This window comes from Lithobates pipiens, unplaced genomic scaffold, assembly GCF_037356315.1.
Source record: "Lithobates pipiens isolate NorthernLeopardFrog02 unplaced genomic scaffold, aLitPip1_a1.2 Scaffold_22, whole genome shotgun sequence".
NCBI classification, from domain to species: domain Eukaryota; kingdom Metazoa; phylum Chordata; class Amphibia; order Anura; family Ranidae; genus Lithobates; species Lithobates pipiens.
In genome coordinates, this window is record NW_027507784.1 from 25,684,345 (window position 1) to 25,706,570 (window position 22,226).

At 42.2% G+C, this 22,226-nt stretch overlaps 1 protein-coding gene across 4 annotated transcripts in view; it reads right to left on the minus strand.

Moving 5' to 3' along the window:
- Positions 1–2,659: 2,659 nt before the first annotated feature.
- The window catches only part of LOC143923448 (up-regulator of cell proliferation-like), a 43,744-nt gene continuing 24,177 nt past the window's right edge, over positions 2,660–22,226 (minus strand). For all 4 annotated transcript variants that reach the window (XM_077447125.1, XM_077447123.1, XM_077447126.1 and 1 more), the window contains 2 exons: positions 18,389–18,444; positions 2,660–7,531 (listed from right to left, as the gene is read on the minus strand). In XM_077447125.1, coding sequence (XP_077303251.1) covers positions 2,880–7,531; positions 18,389–18,404 — 4,668 coding nt within the window. In that variant the 5' untranslated portion in view covers positions 18,405–18,444 and the 3' untranslated portion in view covers positions 2,660–2,879. The remainder of the gene's footprint in view (positions 7,532–18,388; positions 18,445–22,226) is intronic.

The following is a 22,226-nucleotide window of genomic DNA, read 5'->3' on the forward strand; positions in this document are numbered from 1 at the left end:
GTACCCCGCCATTACTCTGCAGTGCAGTACCCCGCCATTACTCTGCAGTGCAGTACCCTGCTATTACTCTGCAGTACCCCCAATACTCTGCAGTACCCTGCTATTACTCTGTAGTACCCCGCCAATACCCCGCCAATACTCTGTAATACCCTGCCATAAATTGCCATACCCAGCCATACTCAGAGATACCCAGCCATACTCGGTGATACCCTGAAGTACCCAGCCATAGACGCCCCCCACCCCTCACCGCCCTCCGGTGCTTCTACCAACTCGCCAGTACGATCAAAGCCAGAATCTTTTTTTTAATTTTTTATTTCAGGCTTCCCAGCCTAGAGGTGAGATGTGGGGTCATATTGACCCCCCAGATTTCACTGTAAAGAGGACCTGTCACCCCATATTCCTATTACAAGGGATGTTTACATTTCTTGTAATAGGAATAAAAGTGATCAAAAATATATTTTTGGGAAAAAAAATGTCAAACTAAAATAAAGTAAAATGAACAATAAAAAAAAAAAAAAAAAAAAATTAAAGCGCCCATGTCCCCATGTGCTCGCATGTGCCACACATGTGAGGTATCGCCGAGAATGTTAGAGCGAGAGCAATAATTCCAGTCCTAGACCTCCTCTGCAACTCAAAACATGTAACCAGTAAAAAAATATTTAAAGCGTCGCCTATGGGGATTTTTTAAGTAGCGACGTTTGGCGCCATTCCACGGGCATGTGCAATTTTGAAGAGTGACATGTTTGATATCTATTTACTCAGCATAACTTCATCTTTCACTTTATGCAAACATTGGGCTAACAAGTGGTTAATAATAGAGCTTGCAGTCAGTAGTGTTAGGAGATAGTGCGTGCTGTCTGCGTGCTCTGTACCCAGTACATACCGCTATAATATAGGGCAGGCCCCTACTTTCAAACATCCAACTTACAAACATCTCCTACTTGCAAACGCAAGGAGACAGCAGCAAGTGAGATGAAAAAAGATGGACGACAAAACAAATTATACAGGGGTGATAACCCTTCCCTATGTTTTCCAAAAAGCTTAAAAATATTTTTTTGGGCTGGAGCTACACTTTAAAAATGTACCGGTTGAAAATGACAAACAGATTCAACTTAACACAACAAACCTACACAGTCCCTGTCTTGTTTGCATCGCCTGTATACTGCTGTTCTGAGTATATAGGGCCTGGGGGCCACACGCATTTCCTTTTTTTAATATGGGTACGGGGTTCCCCTTAATATGTGTACAAGACCCAAATAGGCTGGTAATGGGCAGGGAGGGCTACCCATGCCATTTTTCTGAATGATTTTCATCCATATTGCAGGAACCAGATATAACATTAAAACCGCAAGCAGTTTTAAATGGTGTTATTTCCGTTTAATGTCATTTTGTGCAGGGACTGTTCTAAACACGGGAAACACGTGGCACTTCACAGGCATACTATAGACACCCCCCAGGCACCATATTTAAAGGAATACTTCACTTTTTTTTTTCACTTTAATCGTCATTAAAATCAGTGCTCCCGCCAAAACGGTAGTTTTTAAAACTTTTTTTTGCAGTGACCCATGTCCCCTGAGACAGGAGGCAGATCGCCAAACCCTTTTTAGCACACTATCTTGCATATTAGCCGTTAAAATTAGCATTTTCCAATTCGAACGTTCGAGTCCCATAGACTTCAATGGGGTTCTAACGTTCGTACCGAACGCGGGGGTCGTTCGCAAGTTCTGGTGCGAACCGAACCGGGGGGTGTTCGGCTCATCCCTAATGGTGTGGCAATGATGCTGCACTGTTCCTTAAGTCAGAGCAGAGTTGTCACCTGAATGTAGGCTGGGCCTGCTTGCACTACAATGGGATGAAAAGGATTATGGGGTCACGGCTGTCGATATTGTCACTAATGAATTTTAACCTGTAGCTTTACATTAAGTACCTAACCACACCTAGGCTTGCCCGCTGCTCTCTGCTCTTAGTGTTTGATTATTAATATATATATATATATATATATATATATATATATATATATATACATATATATATATATATATATATATACATATATATATATATATATATATATATATACATATATATATATATATATATGTTGGAACATGATACTAATGAGAGGCTATATTTTGGCAAAGGAGCAGGCCCAAGACCTTAGAAGCCCATTGCTCCCTTAAAAACAACCAAACCACCTTTGATCAGTTGACATTCAAAATCTCCCAATTTTCATTTATGGTACAAGTAAACACAAACTATTAATTTCGCGCATTTCATTTATAAATTTTTCCGCTGTTAAAAAATTTTAGAATGGAAACGGCAAATAATTTCACTCACTGAGCTGGTCACGTGAAATTTTTTTGGAAAAAAAAATCTACTGTTTTTTCATTTATTTATTTAGAGTACTTTTTGGGCAGGTGGGGTTGAATTAACCTCCCTGGCGGTATGATTATTTCAGATTTTTGCGTCTCTAAGTGGTATAATGCTTTGCATGGAAATTTGGAAGTTTATGTTGTAGGCCTGTAATTCTTTGGAATAACTCTCTTAAATCTGTCCAAACAAGAGTCTAGTAGACATCCCGGGTATGATAAAGTTTGAAACATGAAATCATAATTCATAATATAATAAATAACTATAAATAATTCAAAACAATAATAACTTAATAATAATAATACATTTTATTCAATAACATAATCAAATCAAAAACACTGAAATTTGCTTAGTTGCAGAGTCGTCACTTTCAGTTTCTGATGGCAAATTTCCCCACGAATCACTATCGCTCAATTCTGCACCTGATTCTAATTTATTATCGCTGTTTTCTAGCTGGTCAAAAAACACTTTTGACGTAAATGGTCACTTTTTGTGTCCATTTAGGGCAGTTAACTATCATTAAAGACTTTTTTCAGGCTTTGAAGTGCTTGCTCTCTAGTGATTTGCTTCCAAATATCCGGCAATTCAGCCGGCTGTGCTCGATACACTTTTGCAAACTCCTGATTAAACTTTACAAAGATGAACTTCCAGTAATCTGAGGACTCAATGCTGGAGTTGGGCTGAATCGTCCAATCTGGATAATATGTACGATACTCTTTATAGGGATGATCTTTCATTCTAGTGTCTGTTGTGCTAGATACAAGAGTAGAACAGATCTCAATGACTAATTTCTCATTTTTCACAAAACAGTATCCTCTCAATCCTTTTGGTCTGTGAATAGAAGCTGCGTGATTCTTATGATCACCACCTCCAGCCTCACAGGGGACACCACAGAATGGACACTGCTCACCACATCCAACCACCTTCCTGGACAATTCATCCTGAGGCTTCACTGTCACCCTGGTAAGAACATAGGCTATATCAAAGGACCTAAATTCTGATAGGATTTGTTGTTGTGTCCCTGTGAGGAAGTGTTCAATTTCTGAAGAAAACTGCTGAACATTCACCCAATTGTGAAATGTGACAACTTTCATCTCTTTCTGTGAAATCACCAATTCTGTTTTTAGCAATTTGCAGAACTTCTCCAAAAAACCTGATGCAGAGCTTTCCTTCAGACATCTTTCATTTTTAAGAGTGGTTTTTATTTTGTTGTTAATGGATGACAGAATATTTCTTAGCAAGGCTTCTAAAGCTGGCCCTCTGCCATATTTGTTTGTGATGTAAGTTAAAATCCATTCTTTTGTAAAGCGCTTATATGAACTGATGCATTCAACACATCTTTGGAATGACATGTTTTCTAGAAGCTCCTTTAAAATTGTATACTGGAAAAAGTTTCGGCTGCTAAATGTGACATTTTCACTTAAAATCTCATCCACAATTTTTTGCCCAAGATGTTTGAAAGCATAATCCATTATTGCTGGTTTCAAGCACAGTTCACAAAACTGGCTAGCTCTGCTGTGGCATTCATCTTTTTGGTGGAAAATACTGAGAAATGTGGACAAGTATTGAGGCTTTAGTTTTTCCAGGCAAAGTTTAGGGTCATTCTCATGGAGAAACTTGTCATGTAACATCTGGAAGGCTTGAGAGGCTTTTCCAAAAATGAAAAGTTTGATATCCAGCTCAAACTGTTTATTAAAGTTAAGTCTTTTCACCTTTTTATCATTTAGTATATTATTGATCTTGTAGAGCAATTCCTTAGAGAACATTTCATTGTAATCATCTCTGGAAGACATACTCTCGTTTATATAATCGTCACTGGTCTGAATTATTAAAGCAGCAAGATCGCTAACCTTATTAATATGTTCCTGCTTAAATATTACGTTGCTTAAAACTGATTTAATCGAGTGATCAAAATGCTTTTTATTATCTATACAAAACCTAACACCTTTCTTTGCATATTGTTGTAAATCACTAACATGAATTAATACTTTATTTATCTCAGGTCCTTTATCGCACATGTTACTTTTAAGAAGGTGAAGAATAGAATGATCCACATTACATCTCTTAAGTTCTTCCAACTGCAAATCTGATAACGTCTTCTTCCACATCAACTCAAATTCTTGGTGAACTTCGTATTCACTTACTTTATGATTATTTTGTCTGTGATTTTGCAGAAGAGTTGTTATTTTATCTTCAATCAGCATCTGGGATTTCCTCTGAATGTCCTGGATTTTTATTTTTCCTTTCTGGATAGAAACAGCCTCATGGCACTTGCTAAGAGCATTTCTTTCAAGTTCTTTTCTCAGGCTCTTTATACTTAATTTGAATTCTTCTCTGTATCGTTCTATGAGATTAGCATTTTCTAAACTTTCAAAATATTTTTCTAGTGATGCAGTCATTTTATTTTCTTCGTCCAAAAGAATATTCTGCAGCTCCTGTGTGTTGCCTTCAGATATTTCTCCAGATTGATTTCTAATGTCATTTTCTGTGCTGATCACCCAGTCGAGAATTATTTTACAGAAATCCCATTCCCATAAGGAATACTCGTTCGATAATTTATTGTAGGCTTTGGCCACCAGACTGTTTCTAAAACTGAAGATGAATGTTTTGTGTTTCACAGATTGCCATAAACTTTCTATCCAAGTAATAAATTCAGGGATGCTGGATGGTCTGTTAATAGATTTCTCACTTTCCATAAATGTAAACAAATGCATTTTCAGCTCAAGCACATTTGAGCTGTAGCCAAGATTTACTGGAGCCATTGGCGGGTCTCCCTGCCATAAACCAGGAATGTACCAATTGTCTTTATTTAGATCGTACTTCATCATATCATTGAAATCTAAAATCTCTTTTTTTTTCTCCATTTTGGCAGCCACTTTTGTCATTTCATTTAACTGTTCCAGAAGTTTCCTCCTGTCTCTCATGTTCTTATCAGGAGCCGATACATCACTGACATTCTGGTGTATGAACTGGCAGTTGGGCTTCTTTCCAATTTCTTTCATTCCAAGGAAAGCATGGACCACGATCTGTAAAATATCCTTCATTTCTGCTGTATTTTCCATGGCCATATTGACTATGGTGATATCACTCAACCCAACCACTAGAGTGGCCAGTTCATTGTCATGTTCATAACTGTCCTCCAGAGAGGCCAACTCTGGAGCTTTCAGACCCTCAGTGTCAATCACCAGGATGAACTGACAGCCCAGCTTTTCCTGAAAGTTCTTTTCCACACTTAGAAGAGTCATGAAGGCCCCTCGTGTGCATCTTCCACTGGCCACCGGGAACTGCAGACCAAACATGGTGTTGAGAAGGGTGGATTTTCCTGTACTCTGCACTCCCAGCACTGTTATCACTCTAATTTTGCATTTTTTTCCTGTCTTGCTATCTAGCTCATTTAGGACATCTGTTATCCATTGCAAGGGGATGTTGGAGGCATCTCCATCAATAAGCTCCAATGGAAACCCATCCAACAGAAGTTCGGCTGCTACTCCTGGAAGTTTAGAAAACCTTCTTTGAGTCCTCTCAATTTGATTTATCATAGAGCTTTCAGCTTCATAGAACTGACCCAGTTCACGAAAAAAATGTTCAATCCCTAAAGAGCTTTCTGAGAGTTTCTGATCTAAGTCCTGAAGCTCTTTTTTACGTGCACTGTTGGTACATTTCTCCTTATATATACTTTGAAGTTCTGTCAGATTGTGTCTAGTAATTGCATCAAGCTGAAATTTCATCCACTTTAGAAAATGTTGTCTTTCTTTCTTAGACAAATCAGTAAGAGCATTTGTAAACATCTGTATAGCTTTTGAAGTTTTATGTTTACATCGCTCAGAATGCAGCTGATTGCATTCATTTAGGAGAGCAGACTGATATGTTTCTGCATTCTTATCTCCTTGATTTTTCATTCTGCAAAGTTCTTTTTCGATTTTAGACAATTGCTTCCAAAGATCTCCTTGTAATTTCAGTGTTTGCTTTTTATACTGTGCTACATCTTGGATTTCTCGAGTGATTTTATAGGAAAGGTCTCTTGCTTTCTGGCATTCATTTGTACCTTCATCCACCACAAAATTATGTTTACCAAAGAATTGGTGGAGATTTCCTAGTATTACATTTTTGGAGCATTTATTTAAAATATTTTGAAGTTTTGGTTGGATTTTTTTCATAATATTTGCATCATTCTCCGACTTGCTTTTCATGATAACATGTTCCTTCTCACTTCCTAATACTGGTAATAGACGCAGAAGAGTACTTTTTGTTTCCTCCTCTATAGCTTTGCCCAGACCCGGAGTAACAACAAAGTGAAACTTGGTGTCACTCTTACTACATTTTGATAACAGTTGGAATTCTCGCTCATTCATTGTCTCCATAAAAATAAACACAGCTGATGAAATTTCACTCAAAAATGTGAACTGCTCCCAGTTGGACTCCAAGTCTCCACGTAGGTTGGTCACTGCAAAGGGTTCTGGAAAAGCATCAGATTTACCAGAGGGAAAATACCAGGATATTTCCACAAGTCCTTCAGATATTTTCCTCTTAATGTTTCCTCCTTCCATATCATCATGGATGAAGTTGTGATGCTGCTGGGATGGATTAAGAATATGATTCAGAGATTTAGATTTGGATAACTTGGTTTTCCCCAATCTTACAAAGGAAATCATTGGCATGGAAATATTCACCATATTTTCCTCTCTGAACCCTTTACTGTCAGCTAGTGACAGGGGTCTCCACTTCTTCACAATGTCTCTCATTGCCCACAGCATGAAGGTACAATGTGACCCGTCACCAGCAGGGAGCAGCAGAGGAACAGCAAACTGACACATGGCCATTTTACTGACAATCTCCTGTTGCAGAATACTGTCTGAACAATGGAGGAGAACACAGAGGGCATCAAGGGGGTGCATGGAACTTTCACTTTGTAGATATTCAAATGGATCTTCAAAAGTATAATTTCCTTTTCCAGCATCTATGTCAAAAAGAGTGTTCCTTGCAGTAATGTCCAGAGCCATAATCTTCCTCAGAGTACACCAGGGTACATCTTCTATCTTCTGGGGTTTATTGTCTTTACGATTCTGTGCAGAGATTTCTAGAATATCACCCAGAGCCAGCTTATTAGAAATATACTTCTCCATCTTCAACAGTGCAAAGAGATTCATAAAATCTTCTTTCCCTGAAAACAGAAACAAGCAACATGAGCTATTAATAAGTCTTCTTTTAAGAACATATGATTTACCTTTATAATATTTTAGATATAGAGATACGTTTTTCAGTCTAGAGATAAGGTTTAGGTTTGCCCAAAAATGGATTTGTGGTGCATTCACTTAGTTTAAATTCAGGGACCTCAGCAATTTTTTTAACAAAGTAACCATGGTATTTTTTTAAAATCATAATGGCCTTTGAACCGTGATCCACAGGCTTACACACGATCAGACTGATTGAAGTCCGTCTGAATGAGAGGACTTGCGCACACATGAATGGACTTTCTGGCAGACTAGGTCCGACTGACTTACCGACGGACTTTCAGCAGAGGTCCAACAAACTTTCCAAATGAACGGACTTGCCCACACAAGGACTAAAGTCCGTTCATATTGAACTTGACTCCAGGTGCGACGGGACTAGAGAAGGAAGTCTATCTCGCCACTTCCATCGTCGATATTGACACCTTGCGAGCCCAGTCGCCTGGTATAGATTTTAAGGGTAATGCCCTATGCCAAAAAAATGGCTGGTGGGTCCCCCCAAGTCCATACCAGACCCTTTTCTGAGCACGCAGCCCGGCCGGTCAGGAAAGAGGGTGGGGATGATTGAGTACCCCCCTCCTGAGCCGTACCAGGCCGCATGCCCTCAACATGGGGGGGTGGGTGCTTTGGGGAAGGGGGGCACCCTGCGGCTCCCCCACCCCAAAGCACCTTGTGCCCATGTTGATGAGGACAGGGGCCTCTTCCCCACAACCCTGGTCATTGGTTGTCGGGGTCTGCGGGTGGGGGGCTTATCGGGATCCGGGGGGCCCCCAGATACCGGCCTCCCACCCGATGTGAATGAGTATGGGGTACATGGTACCCCTACCCTTTCACCTAGGGAAAAAAAAGTCAATAAAAAACACACTAGACAGGTTTTTATAGTAGTTTATTAGGCAGCTCTAGTGGTCTTCTTCCGACTTCGGGGATCTCTTCATGACTTTCCAGCCTTTTCTCCCACTCACCAGTTCTTCTGCTAGTCTTCTCGTTCGTCTTCCCCATTGCAGGCGCACTGAGCATGCCGCTGCTAATGGCGATCATGCCGTAGCAGCACCAGTAGGCATGCACGGGAGTGACATCATCGCGGCTCCGGACAGTCACAGCACCGTAGCCGCGATACCAGGAAGTCACTCTGTAATAGATGGCAGCATCGGAGGAGGGGAACGAGGACCGCTTCGGGGGCTTCGATCTCAGGTAAGTAATTCATAATGAGCTAGTATGCTATGCTTACTAGCTCATTATGCCTTTGTCTTGCAGGGGTTATTTTTTTTAAATATTACTGAGGCTTTACTTTCTCTTTAAGTGCATGACGAAGTTAAAGGTTGTGGAATAACATGTGGTTAGATAAGGCGAAATTGCCTTTGAGAGACTTGACCATCCCATTATATACAAATTGTGACAAGTATATGATGTCCTTGTTAACCTACATGCCATGATCAGGGATAGAGATTAGTTTGGGCATATGTGGGATACTATATAGTAGAGGGAAAGGTCAGGGAGAGAGGTGCCACCATAGATCAGTCAGGCATTTTATGGCGGGAGGAGCCCCAGATGAACATGATGAGGATATATTCCATGGACTTAAATATATGTGGGGGGTAGTATTTTTACGTCTAGTTGGAGGAGGGAGATGGGCCTGTATGATTCAGGGAATCATACAGGCCCAGGTCTTTGCCTGGTTTGAGTATGAGGACGATGAGGGCTTCGCCCATGGATGTTGGGAGTGCGTTTGTGTCAGATATGTGTGTGTACAGCTTGCGAAGTTTAGGGATGAGCGTCTCGCTGAATTGGTTGTAAATTTTGAGGGGAAGTCCATCCAAACCGGATGCCTTGGATGTGGGGAGCTGCGATAGGGTCTCTGCTATACAGTCAGTGGTGACAGGTGCTTCGAGCTGGGCGATCTGGGAGGGAGTGAGTGCAGGGAAAGCAATGCCCTGCAGGAATGCTGACAGCTCATCGAGGGAATGATGGGCAGTGGAGGAGTACAGTTCAGAATAAAAAGTCCTGAACTAGGTCAGGGTCTGTTATCTTGGCCCCAGATGCCAACTGGAGAGAAACCACTACTGGGCGTTTGTGGTCTAGGTGGGCCATGTAGAAAAGGAGCTTAACAGCTTGTTCGCCGTGTTCAAATGTGCATTGCTTGCTGAAGAAGATGCCCTGTTTGACCTTCTCGAAGTGTAGTTGGTCTGTGAGCCTGGTCTGCATTCGTACAAGGGAATCATTGGCAGCTGTTGGGTTGTTCTGGAAGACCTGCAAAAGGGTATGTAAGCATTCCTCTCCCTGGCAGAGCAGCAATTTAGAGGGGGCCTTGTGTGTATTGATTTGCGTGGAAAGGATCATGCAGGCATGTATTTTAAAGGCTTCCCATATGGATCCGACCAGGGCAGAGCCATCGTTTGTGCAGAAATAATATTCCCACGGAAGTTGGATAGTGTCCAAGTCAGATAGGGTGGTGAGCCAAAAAGAGTTCAGCCTCCAGATCCGAACCGCAGGGGGAGCCGGAAACTGCAATGTGATACAGTATGGGGAGTGATCAGAGAGCACTCTGGTGTCAAAGCCTGAGTCAAGAAGGTGAGGAAGAAGGGGGGGCAAGGAAGATGAAATCTATATGGGACATAGCTGAACGTGAGGTGGTAAAGCAAGAGAAGTGTGATTGTGTTGGGTGTTTATTTCTCCGCATTTCGATGTGGGCAAATTCCACAAGAAACTTCCCAATCTGGTGGTACTAGGTAAAGAGGCTGGAGGGGCAGCTGGGCTCAGTCTGTCTAGGCTTGGGGTAATGACCATGTTGAAATCTTCTGCCCAGATGGCCAGCACTGAGAAATGCTGGGCCATGAAAGCTACCCCTAGCTGCAGCATAGCAAAGTGATCTCTGGGGATGTAAAAAGCCAGGAGAAGGACCTCCACGCCTCCAATGGGAGCATGCAGAAACAGTGACTGGCCCTGTGGGCCTGACTGCAATGTGTGGAGCTGCAACTGCACCGTCTTGGTGATGAGAATCGCAACCCTGCGGCTTTATGGCCATCCCACCCAGGACTTTTTGAGACTCATCTGCTTCTGACCTGCCAGATGAGTCTCAACAACAATTGATGTCCGCCCTCTGAGATTTAAGGTGGTACAAAGGCTGGAGTTCCTGGAGGAAACCCATGCAGGCATTTGGAGAACATAAAAACTCCAGGCAGATGGTGTCGTGGTTGGGGTTTGAATCAGCGACCCTATTGCTGCTAGGTAAAAGTGCTACCCACTACATCACTGTGCTGCCCCTCCACCCACTGTCTGCTCAATTAGTGATAGTGAAAACCCTTAGAAGGGCTAAGGTGCACAGTCTAAGAAACTGCATTGCGTTCACAAGACAGGCTCCAGATGACGTCCAATGACGAAACGCGTAGGGCGTGGCCTAAGGTGAATACACTCTCGTACAGCGGCGGCAGCGGCGGTGGATTCAAAAACAAACTGTGACCTGGATAAACAGAGACGCTATTTTTACCTTTTACTGTGTGAGTAATTTTTCATGCATTTAATAAAACGCAATTTTAAACTGGATTACACTATGTTTGCTCTTTTTTGCTTCCAATGAGGAAAAATTATTGAAAATTACTGGATGTCAACCAGATCAGCTGTGCAAAGCGGCACAGGGGCTCACACTGTGAAGGCGCATTAACCCCTTATGGGGAAAAGGAGCTGGTGAGTGCGGTCATTTTTCTTACACACGGAAGTCGCACCGGTTGAAATCCAGGAATTCACTAACACGGAAGCACACTGGCACTTTCTTTTTGCAGAACCTTCTATTGTTCTTCTGGTGTGGGTTTTTACCAACTTCAAATGTGCAATTAATCGCAAACTTCCATTTAGCGATTTTGAAAAAATCGCATGCCTCTATTTAGCGATTTTATGAACAAAATAGACTGGATTTATGTTCTGTGGCAACTTTAGGAGCACGTGACACTTTTTGCATAGCCGACATTGTTATTATGGCACTTTGTTAAGCACGTAGCACTTTTTCTCACATGGTTTGCACAAATTCATATTAGCACTTTAGTATTGCAATAAGGGGTTTTATTTGCATATTTGCATATATAAATTTATATAAGCACTCTAATATTGTAACAAGTGGTTTGTTTGAGCATCTTTTTTGCACTTTGCATATCTCATAGTGATAGAGATATACACATTCATTTCATTATTCATTTTTTATTTTTCCATTTGTTGTTTGTTTTTTATATATATAAATAATTTTTTCTTTGGGAGAGGTATTGCTAACATAGCACTCAATGCACAAAAGAATTGTTATTTGCATTATATTTTTTTCATTTTTATTTCAAATAATTAGGCACAAGCATTAATAGGCGGGTTTGCCCGTAAATTCAATCAATAACAGGTGAGCGCCGTAACTACCACCCTAGCATCTATTTATTGCGTTCACAAGAGCTCCTAAAGGTGGAGAACTGTAAGGAGACTTCCAGGGTCTTGCAGAGACCCCTCCAAAATCAGGAGGGGAATTGGATACAATAGTATTAGGCTTTCGTGGAGTTGAAAGATCTCCCAATTACAAATTGGCACCAAAGCAGTGGCTGAAGTCTGCAATGAGAGAAGTACTAAATATTTCACATTAGAGAATCAGTCTATGACTTTCTAGAACATGGTACAGCCCTAAGAGGAGGGCAGGTCAGTAATGAAGTCCATGGCAATGTGGCACCAGGGCTTCTTGGGAACAGCTAATGGTAGAAGTGGTAATGTTGGCATTAGAGTGGGGGGATATAGTCTGTGCACAGGTTAAACATGCTTTAACTCCTCCACATCCTTGCAGAGGCCCAGCCATCTGTTGTAGAGAGAAGAAAGGTAAATGACCCCAGGGTATCCAGACAATTTGTAGTTGTGTGCAGGTGGACACCATCAGCATTCGTTCCAACGAAAGCCTGGAAGTGACGTCTCATGGATTCGGAACCGGAAATTGCGTCAATGCATTTCATCCTCCCACCGGGCATCATCAAAGGAGTTCTGAATTCACAAGACGTCACTTACGGTCTTTCGTTGGAATGAACGCTGACGGGGTCCACCTGCTGTTGTAAACTTTTATTGGATTCATGCTTATTTTTACCCATCGGTTTGTATTTCTTGGTCAACAGTACTTCACTATGGCACCTTTTCTTTTTATTTCTGGTGTCATGATCCACATTTGATGTTTACAAACTTCTTCTTGAAACATTGATGTGATCTAGCCATTCCTGACCAACTTCTCAAAGCCTGAACGACCCCCAGACTGAAAAACAAGGGCGAAGAGTGCTATGCTTTTTTTTTTAACAAACAAGAGCACTGCCCCGGCAAACTTATAAGACTTGTGCTAAAGGGTTAGTGATTCAGGCAAGTTTCTTCACCAAATAGGCTGAGACAAAACAGTTGCACCAGAGTCTATTAACACCTCCATTGTAGTAGTTAAAGTAGGGAAGTGTATATGCACAAGAATGGAAGATGGTTGAGAGGAGGAATGGGTTTGATTGTCTACTGTGCCATCATCAACACACTTTAAACAAGGACTTGTGTGTTCTGCTTTGGGCTCTGTTTCAAGAAATGTCTTTCTCCAAAGGAAGACATGAGCATTCCAATTGCATAGGCTTCTATTGGGAAAGCCAGCGGTAGCCTTAGGTGGTTCCAAGGGTCTCTGGCAATTAGGAGCCAAGCAAGGAATTTAGGGTTTGTACCAATGAGTCTTCTTTTTGGTATGCTCTTGAAAGAAGGTGTTGATCTGGTGGGTATGAGAGACAAGATCATCCGAGTTTGTAGGAATTTCATGACCTGCCAGTTTATGCTTGATACTTTCTGCTAGGCCCTGTCAGAAGATAAATATGAGAGCTTTGTTGTTCTAGGAGTTCCACTGTAAGTGTGAAAATTGAATTAAAAAATCTATCCCTAATTAAGGGTATCTTGATGAAGCAAAAGGAGGGCACTTGCTGAGGAGGAGGCTCATGCAGGTTCATAGAATGCACTTCTGAAGAGAGCATAGAATGCTGTTATGCTGTTAATAACAGGATCAGGTCTTTCCCAGAGTAGTGCAGCACAGGCTAAAGTATCCCTAGAGAGCAGGCACACAACATAGGCTACCTTACAATGGTCAGACTCAGTAGACATGATGGTTAGAGCAAACTGTGAAGGATTGGGAATCCACCCCCACATGATTAATGATAGTGGGAGCCATAAGAAAGTTTGGGGTGCAGAGTCTAAAGAACTGTCTTGTGTTCATTAGAGCTCCTAAAGCTGTAAATGTAGTGTTGCAAGTGATTCCCAGGTTGTGGTCCTCTGGCTCACCCAAGCAGGAAGATACTGAGAGCAGATGAAAGTTCCTTACAGAGCTTGGGTGCTGGAATCACAAGGCAGTAGATAACACAGTCCCACCTGACAAAACTGCACAGGAACACAAGCATGGAATATCACAGGCTGATAGTGCACAGTTGCTTATAATGAGAGGCTGTTGGGGTGTGGCTTAGCAATGGAAGCATGCAGATGTGCTTTCTGGAGCTCTGCACAAGAAAGAGCCGAGAACTGCCCACTGGACTGTACAGGCGAGCCGCTCGTTCATGCCAGGGGACCGCAAACACCCTGACCAAGGGAAAGCTGAAGGGTCCAGAGTTCACCTACTATTTCCTGTGGAAGTACGCTTTTTCTTCTCCTGCTGCCCTGGCCAAGATGGCGCTGCCACGAGTCACCGTGGCTACTACCATCAAAATAGGTACACAGGCAGGGGCTGCAGTGGTAGGGGACTCACCATCACTTGTGGATAGGTTACTCTCCCCTATACTGTCGCCAGCTCTCCTGCACTCAGACATGCAGCCAGACCCAGAGCACCCTGAGGGGACAGGCAACCACTCAGAGGGGTCCCTCCAGGATATTGTAGCATATCTGCCCACCAAGAAAGACCTCCAGGCCATGGCAGCCTCAATTGTGAATGCCCTCACGCGGGAGCTTCATGATCTCCGCCAGCAGGTTGATACTGTAGAGGAGAGGGTGGTGGTCCTAGAATCCTCTACCACCACCACCACAGATGCCTGTATCACTACCCTGGAGACAGAGCAACAGGCCTTCCGCTGCCACCTAGTCAAGGTCCAATTGAGGCTGGATGATGGGGAAAACAGGAGCAGGTGAAACAACCTGCGCCTCCGGATGTTCTATACCAGGGTACTGGGCAAAAGGCCTAATAGACTTTGATGGAGCCCTCGTACGGATCTACCCCCATGTCTCCAGGCAAACACAGACCATGCGAGGGGGCTTCTGTGTCCTCTCCTCGAGGTGATCCATGAAGCTGATGCTACTTGCCGCTGGGGTCACCCTTTCCATCTAATTGTGTGGAAACAGGGATCTGAGTTTCATCTCCGCTCACCGGATCAACTACTAGACCTGTTTGGCTTTGAAGCTAATTCTCGTACTCCAGCACTATTACAAATGCCACACAAGGTTTCATCAGCTCGAGTTCAGCTGCAAAATTTCTAATGTTTGCTGCAGGGTAAATCCTGCATTATGCCTCAGAGTTTGTGACCCATTATACAGTGCTTTGCCAAAAATTATTTGCCTGTTGTCTCACCAACAATACACTCCAATTTCAAGATAAAATGTGTCTAATCTGTTCCTCTTTATTTATGGCTTAACCAAATTGTTTACATACTGTCACATTACCGCTATAAAACATTTGCCTTTTAAATTTCAGCCTATTGAAGCTACTTACACACTGTCCATCCACCATAAAATATTAGTGGATATTGTCTCTCACATAATATGCTCTAATGTTTATTGCCAGAAAAAAGCCTGCTTCATCTCTGCCTCTTATATTGTGACCATACCAAGGAGCTTTTCAGTCACTGAACAATATTTATGGCCATTGTCTCTCTCAGGGCCTCTTCACACTGGAATCGCACAGGACCGAGTGCTGCATTCATGTGCAATTACTTCACATTACTGTGTGGTGCAATTTCACAGCCCATTCACTTGAATGGGCTGCAAATCATGCTGGAATGCAGAAAAAGTAATGCATGCACTACTTTTAAAAATGCTCTGTACTGAATTGCATGGTTCTGCCCACAAACGCACTGTATTTGGGGTTCCATTAACATTATATTGTCACCTACAGCAGATAGCAAGGGCAGTGCTTTTGAGGGTTTTGAGGGAAACGCACATGGAACGTGCCTTTCCTGAACCAAATTCTGGAGTAAACCGGCCCTCAAATAATACACTTTAATTTTCATTGCAGATAATATCTCTTTGCTATTTGATGCCTATTCAAGTGTCCATTTACTGACGTGATTACTGTGGTAACCAATTTCAACCAAAAATATACCTGAAGTCTAATTTTAATATTTTTGGAATAATTGAAGATATCGGGATTGGATAGGCAAAGGTTAAGTGTGGTTGTGGTCAGTTATCATAAGAAAGTCGACCACCAGCTCTAAAAAATTGTACCGGGTGATGCCTCTGGCTGCAGGCATCACCCCGGGATAACCACTTCAACAAAATTACGTACGGGTACGTACGGATTACGTAAGGGTACATGATTTTGCGTGAAGTGGTTAAAGGACAAATTAATCTTTTAACAAAAAATAATAAATACACATTCTTTTTGCATGTAAAAAAAATGTGCATTTACTTTTTTCTGTTTTAGGAGCCTGGAAAACATTACACCAGCAATCAGGTGCTCGCTGGTGCCATGCAGGTCTCCTGCAGACTGTCAATGTAAGCTGTCTACCCATACATCGTACATCATCTGGGCAAGCAGATGACATCGTCACCTGATGATCTGTCACCTGATGATCTGTTTAAAAGGAAACGCATAGTTTTAAGCTGGTGATGTACAACGCTTCTGTATGCCGGAACGCGGTGCCCATCTTGCTGGTTCGGAATGCTGCTTTTTTAACCAAGACATGTGTGTTTACACTTCTACCAGGTGAGTGTTATTTTTTAGCATACATTAACCCCTTCCCGCCGAGCGTTCGCAGATGTGAGTACTCGGTTTCCGGGGGTTATACCGGGATGATGCCCGCACCTGCAGGCATGATCCCGGTACCGTTTTTTTTCAGCGGGCGATTGGCTTTCCAGCCATAACAACCGAAGCGGCTAAAAGCCACTCGGCTCTTATGCCGGAGGAGCGGGAGGGGACGTCCCCCCCTCCTGCCGCCTCCTGCCGCTGTTACCGGTGCTCCCGCTCGATTGGGAGCACCGATTCACGCTCCGATGCCTCCGGCTGCTGGGGAGGAACTGGAACGAAGCTGTAATCAGCCTCGTTCCAGTCTCCTAATAGCAAACACGGAAGCGACGTCATGACGTCACTTCCCGTTTACTCGGCTGCCAATGGCGCCGGTTTTAAAAAAATATACGGTATTCAGAATCGCGGTTTTCGGTGATCTGAATACATTGAAGTGTAAAGGAGGGGTGGGGGGTCTTTTAGACCCCCGATCCCTCCATAAGGAGTACCTGTCACCACCTATTACTGTCACAAGGGATGTTTACATTCCTTGTGACAGCAATAAAAGTGATCAAATTATTATTATTTTTTTTAAAACAATTTATTAATTTTCAAATAAATAAAAAAAAAAATTTTTAAAGCGCCCGCCGTCCCCGCGAGCGGAAGTCGCGCCCGCATATGTAAACGGTGTTCAAATCACACATGTGAGGTATCGCCGCAATCGTCAGAGCGAGAGCAATAATTCTAGCACTAGACCTCTGCATCGCTAACCTGGTAACCGTAAAAAAAATTCAAAGCGTTGCCTATTGAGATTTTTAGGTACCGTACTTTGTCGTCAATCCACGAGTGCGTGCAATTATAAAGTGTGACATGTTTGGTATCTATTTACTCGGCGTAACATTATCTTTCACATTATGCAAAAAAATTAGGCTAATTTTATTGTTTCGTTTTTTTTTTAATTCGTGAAAGTGTCCCTTTTCCCAAAAAGTTGCATTTAAAACACCGCTGCGCAAATACCGTGTGACATAAAATATTGCAACAATCACCATTTTATTCTATAGAGTCTCTGCTAAAAAAATATTTATAATGGTTGGGGGTTCCAAGTAATTTTCTAGCAAAAAATATAGATTTATCTTGTAAACACCATATGCCAAAAATAGACTTAGTCATAAAAAGGGTTAAACTGGATTGAGATCTCTGCACTGCAATGAGGAGTGTCTCTTTTTGTCCCTCTATGTGATTGATCGAGCTCTGGAGGATACGTATGTATTACCTGGAAAGGTATACCGAGACTGGTGATTTCACTTGACTGCTGCCCATTGCATGTTTGGTCTTTGTAATGAGGGTCTGGAGAGGAGGGTAAGAGGCAGTGTGATTGGGTGCTGGTTTCCTCGCTTATGTGCTATTTAGCTGCACTTTACCTTCAGAAGACTTCCTGTGGACTTTTTCTTTATGGACTTTTTTTTTTTAATGTGTACCTCTACCTTTTTTAGTTTCACACTGACAGAAAAAAATCAATGAACTACCACAGTGCTCACAGCACCACAAAGGCTGTCAGTACTTGTAGCTTTGATCTGTCAATCAATGACGTGGCCTTGCGCCCTTAACACCCACTGCCACAAGGAGGGGTAATCAGGGGAAGGGTGCAGGCAGATGCTGAAAGTGTTACATGTAACATCTTTAGAAAGATGAGCTTATCCTTTAAGAAGACTCTGTTCCCTCTATATGGTATTTTTATATATATTTTTTTCTTTGTTAAATATTCACATAAATAGAATAGATATTGTGCACACATTCTTTTACACCTGAATTGTTTTAATTATTTAAAATAAGACAAAATAATACATACCTGATTTTTTAGCCATTCTGAAAGATGTGAAGTTGATCTTCAATGGTCTATTTGCACTGAAAGATTCAATTATAATTCTTACTTTATTAAAAGAATATATACTATATATTAGGCATCAGATAGTGATTGTTAAATTCAAAAAAAGTATCTAAACATTTATTAATCTCTTTGCACCAGTGGTATGCATATATGCAGCCTCTCAGAAGGTGGGTCTTAATGCTACATTTTGGTACTTGCATACCAAAATGTAAATAGAGATGTGCTAGCTCCCGATCTCTACTTGCAATTGAAAGCTTTCTGGTCATGTGACCGTTGTGACAGCCATTCACAGCAATCACATGATCAGAAACCCCATCCCTACTCATGGCATAAGAAACCTCTTAAAAAGCCAGGAGGCGTTGGCGTTAACAGATTAACCACCCCTTAAATTCTTATATACTGTACATTGAACCAACACTGAAAAAAAAATCAGCAAAAATTCAACAAAAAGTACATATAGCAAAGCATGAAAATGGTTTAGGTAAGCATGTGAAAATCTGAAATAAATAAATATTTTCTGCCACCAACCCCTAACCAAAGATCTCATAGCACACCAAGCATTAATAATGTTAAGACCAACAAGAGTCTGGTATTGTAACTCACAAAGCAAATTAACAAAAAACACAAATAAACCAGTGGCAGTGGTAGAGATTACATTAATAATTATAATAATAATAATAATAATAATAATAATAATAATAATAATATGGAAAGGACCATTTCATGCTTTGCTAGAGATGTTTTTTTGTAAGTTGGATCCACAAAATATATCACTGGAAAGAAATAATAATTTTTACATTTTTATTACTCCTCCCAACTTAACCCCCCCCCCCCCCCCTACACTTTCATCTTGTTGTTGGAGTTTCCCCATCATACATACTGTATGTTCATCAGAGTAGTACAAACCAACCCTCCAATATTTTATAACAGCTTAGGATGTCTACCTCTAAATTTACCACCATTTCATATAACATGCAAGTTTTCATTCTCTCCACAAATGTAGAAGTCCATTTAACTTCTCTAGCCTGCAATCTGTTGTAATATGATCTGCTTACAGGAGACTAGATTTTTCCTCCTCGGAATCCCAATCATATTATAGGAATTACCAGCAAAAATTTCAGGCTACTTTTAGAGAAAACAAACAGGGAGTTTTGATTGCTTTCCACAAAAACACCCCCTTTACACCTTCTTTAGACTAGTATGACTAGTAGATAGACATGTGCAGAGTAAAATATTTCTTTTCGGAATTTCGTTTTCGTCCGAAAACTTAATTTATTTAGTTACTCCCGAAATTTGTTTTTATTTATTTAGTTTTTCGTTCAAAAATTGCATTCGTCCGAAAATCCACATGAATTACGGTCGAATCTGTCTTGGAAGGCTTATGGTGTCTGTCGAATGTATAAAGAAGATTCGACGGAGCTAACTATATAGCATACTTTAGAACCCTATTAAAGTCTATGGGACTCCAACGTTCAAAATCTAAAGTGCTAATTTTAAAGGCTAATTTGCAAGTTACTGTCCTAAAAAGTGTTTGGGGACCCGGGTCCTGCCCCAGGGGACATGTATCAATGCAAAAAAAAGTTTTAAAAACGGCCGTTTTTTCGGGAGCAGTAATTTTAATAATGATTAAAGTGAAACAATAAAAGTGTAATATTCCTTTAAATTTCGTAGGGGGGGTTGTCTATAGTATGCCTGTGAAGGGGCGCATGTTTCCCGTGCTTAGAACTGTCCCTGCACAAAGTGTCATTTATGCAGGAAAAAAAGTCCTTTAAAATCACTCGCAGCTATTATGAATTGTCGGCTCCGTAATACAGAGAACACTCATTGAAAGTCATTGATAAAAAAATAAATAAATAAATAAATAAAAAAGCGTGGGGGTCCCCCAAATTCAATTACCAGGCCCTTCAGGTCTGGTATGGATATTAAGGGGAACCCTGCCTCAAATTTAAGAAAAAATTTGACGTGGGGTTCCCCCTAAAAATCCATACCAGACCCTTTATCCGAGCACGCAACCTGGCAGGCCGCAGGAAAAGAGGGGGGGACGAGAGAGCGGCCCCCCCTCCCTCCTGAACCGTACCAGGCCACATGCCCTCAACATTGGGAGGATGCTTTGGGGGTCCGTGACCCCTCAAAGCACCTTGTCCCCATGTTGATGAGGACAAGGGCCTCATCCCCACAACCCTGGCCGGTGGTTGTGGAGGTCTGCGGGTGGGGGGCTTATCAGAATCTGGAAGCCCCCTTTAACAAGGGGACCCCCAGATCCCGCCCCCCCCCCCTGTTTGAAATGGTAAGGGGGTACAAAAGTACCCCTACCATTTCACAAAGAAATTGTAAAAAATGGTTAAATAAAACAAACACACTTTTGAAAAATTCCTTTATTAAAAATAAAAAACTAAAAAAAAGATTCCAGCAGCGGTAATCCACTCTTGCTATCCAGCGACGGACGATCATCTCTCCAGCGATGTCTCATCTCATCCAGCGCAGCGATCCTCCATCCTTCTTCTGTCTCCTCCACGGAGACACTGCAGGCATTCCGGCGGCTGACGTTTCTTATATACGGAGGGCGGGGCCACCCGTCACCTGACCCCGACCCCCTCTGACGCAAGGGGAAACCCGGGGTTCCCCGTGACGTATGGGTGACCCCGCCCCCCTCTGATGTAACGGAAACCTGCCTGTGTTACATCAGAGGGGTGCGGGTCACCCCTACGTCACAGGGAACCCCGGGTTTCCCCTTGCGTCAGAGGGGGACGGGGTCAGGTGACGGGTGGCCCCGCCCTCCGTATATAAGAAACGTCAGCCGCCGGAATGCCTGCAGTGTCTCCGTGAAGGAGACAGAAGAAGGATGTATTCGCTGCGCTGGATGACATGAGACATCGCTGGAGAGATGACCGTCCGTCGCTGGAGAGCAAGAGTGGATTACCGCCGCTGGAATCTTTTTTTAATTTTTTTATTTTTAATAAAGGAATTTTTCAAAAGTGTGTTTGTTTTATTTAACCATTTTTTACACTTTCTTTGTGAAATGGTAGGGGTACTTTTGTACCCCCTTACCATTTCAAACAGGGGGGGCGGGATCTGGGGGTCCCCTTGTTAAAGGGGGCTTCCAGATTCTGATAAGCCCCCCGCCCTCAGACCTCCACAACCACCGGCCAGGGTTGTGGGGATGAGGCCCTTGTCCTCATCAACATGGGGACAAGGTGCTTTGAGGGGTCACAGACCCCCAAAGCATCCTCCCAATGTTGAGGGCATGTGGCCTGGTACGGTTCAGGAGGGAGGGGGGCCGCTCTCTCGTCCCCCCCTCTTTTCCTGCGGCCTTCAGGTTGCGTGCTCGGATAAAGGGTCTGGTATGGATTTTTAGGGGGAACCCCACGTCAATTTTTTTTAAAATTTGATGCGGGGTTCCCCTTAATATCCATACCAGACCTGAAGGGTCTGGTTATGGATATTTAGGGGGAACCCCACGTCAAATTTTTTCTTAAATTTGAGGCAGGGTTCCCCTTAATATCCATACCAGACCTGAAGGGCCTGGTAATTGAATTTGGGGGACCCCCACGCTTTTTTATTTATTTATTTATTTATTTTTTTATCAATGACTTTCAATGAGTGTTCTCTGTATTACGGAGCCGACAATTCATAATAGCTGCGAGTGATTTTAAAGGACTTTTTTTCCTGCATAAATGACACTTTGTGCAGGGACAATTCTAAGCACGGGAAACATGCGCCCCTTCACAGGCATACTATAGACAACCCCCCCTACGAAATTTAAAGGAATATTACACTTTTATTGTTTCACTTTAATCAT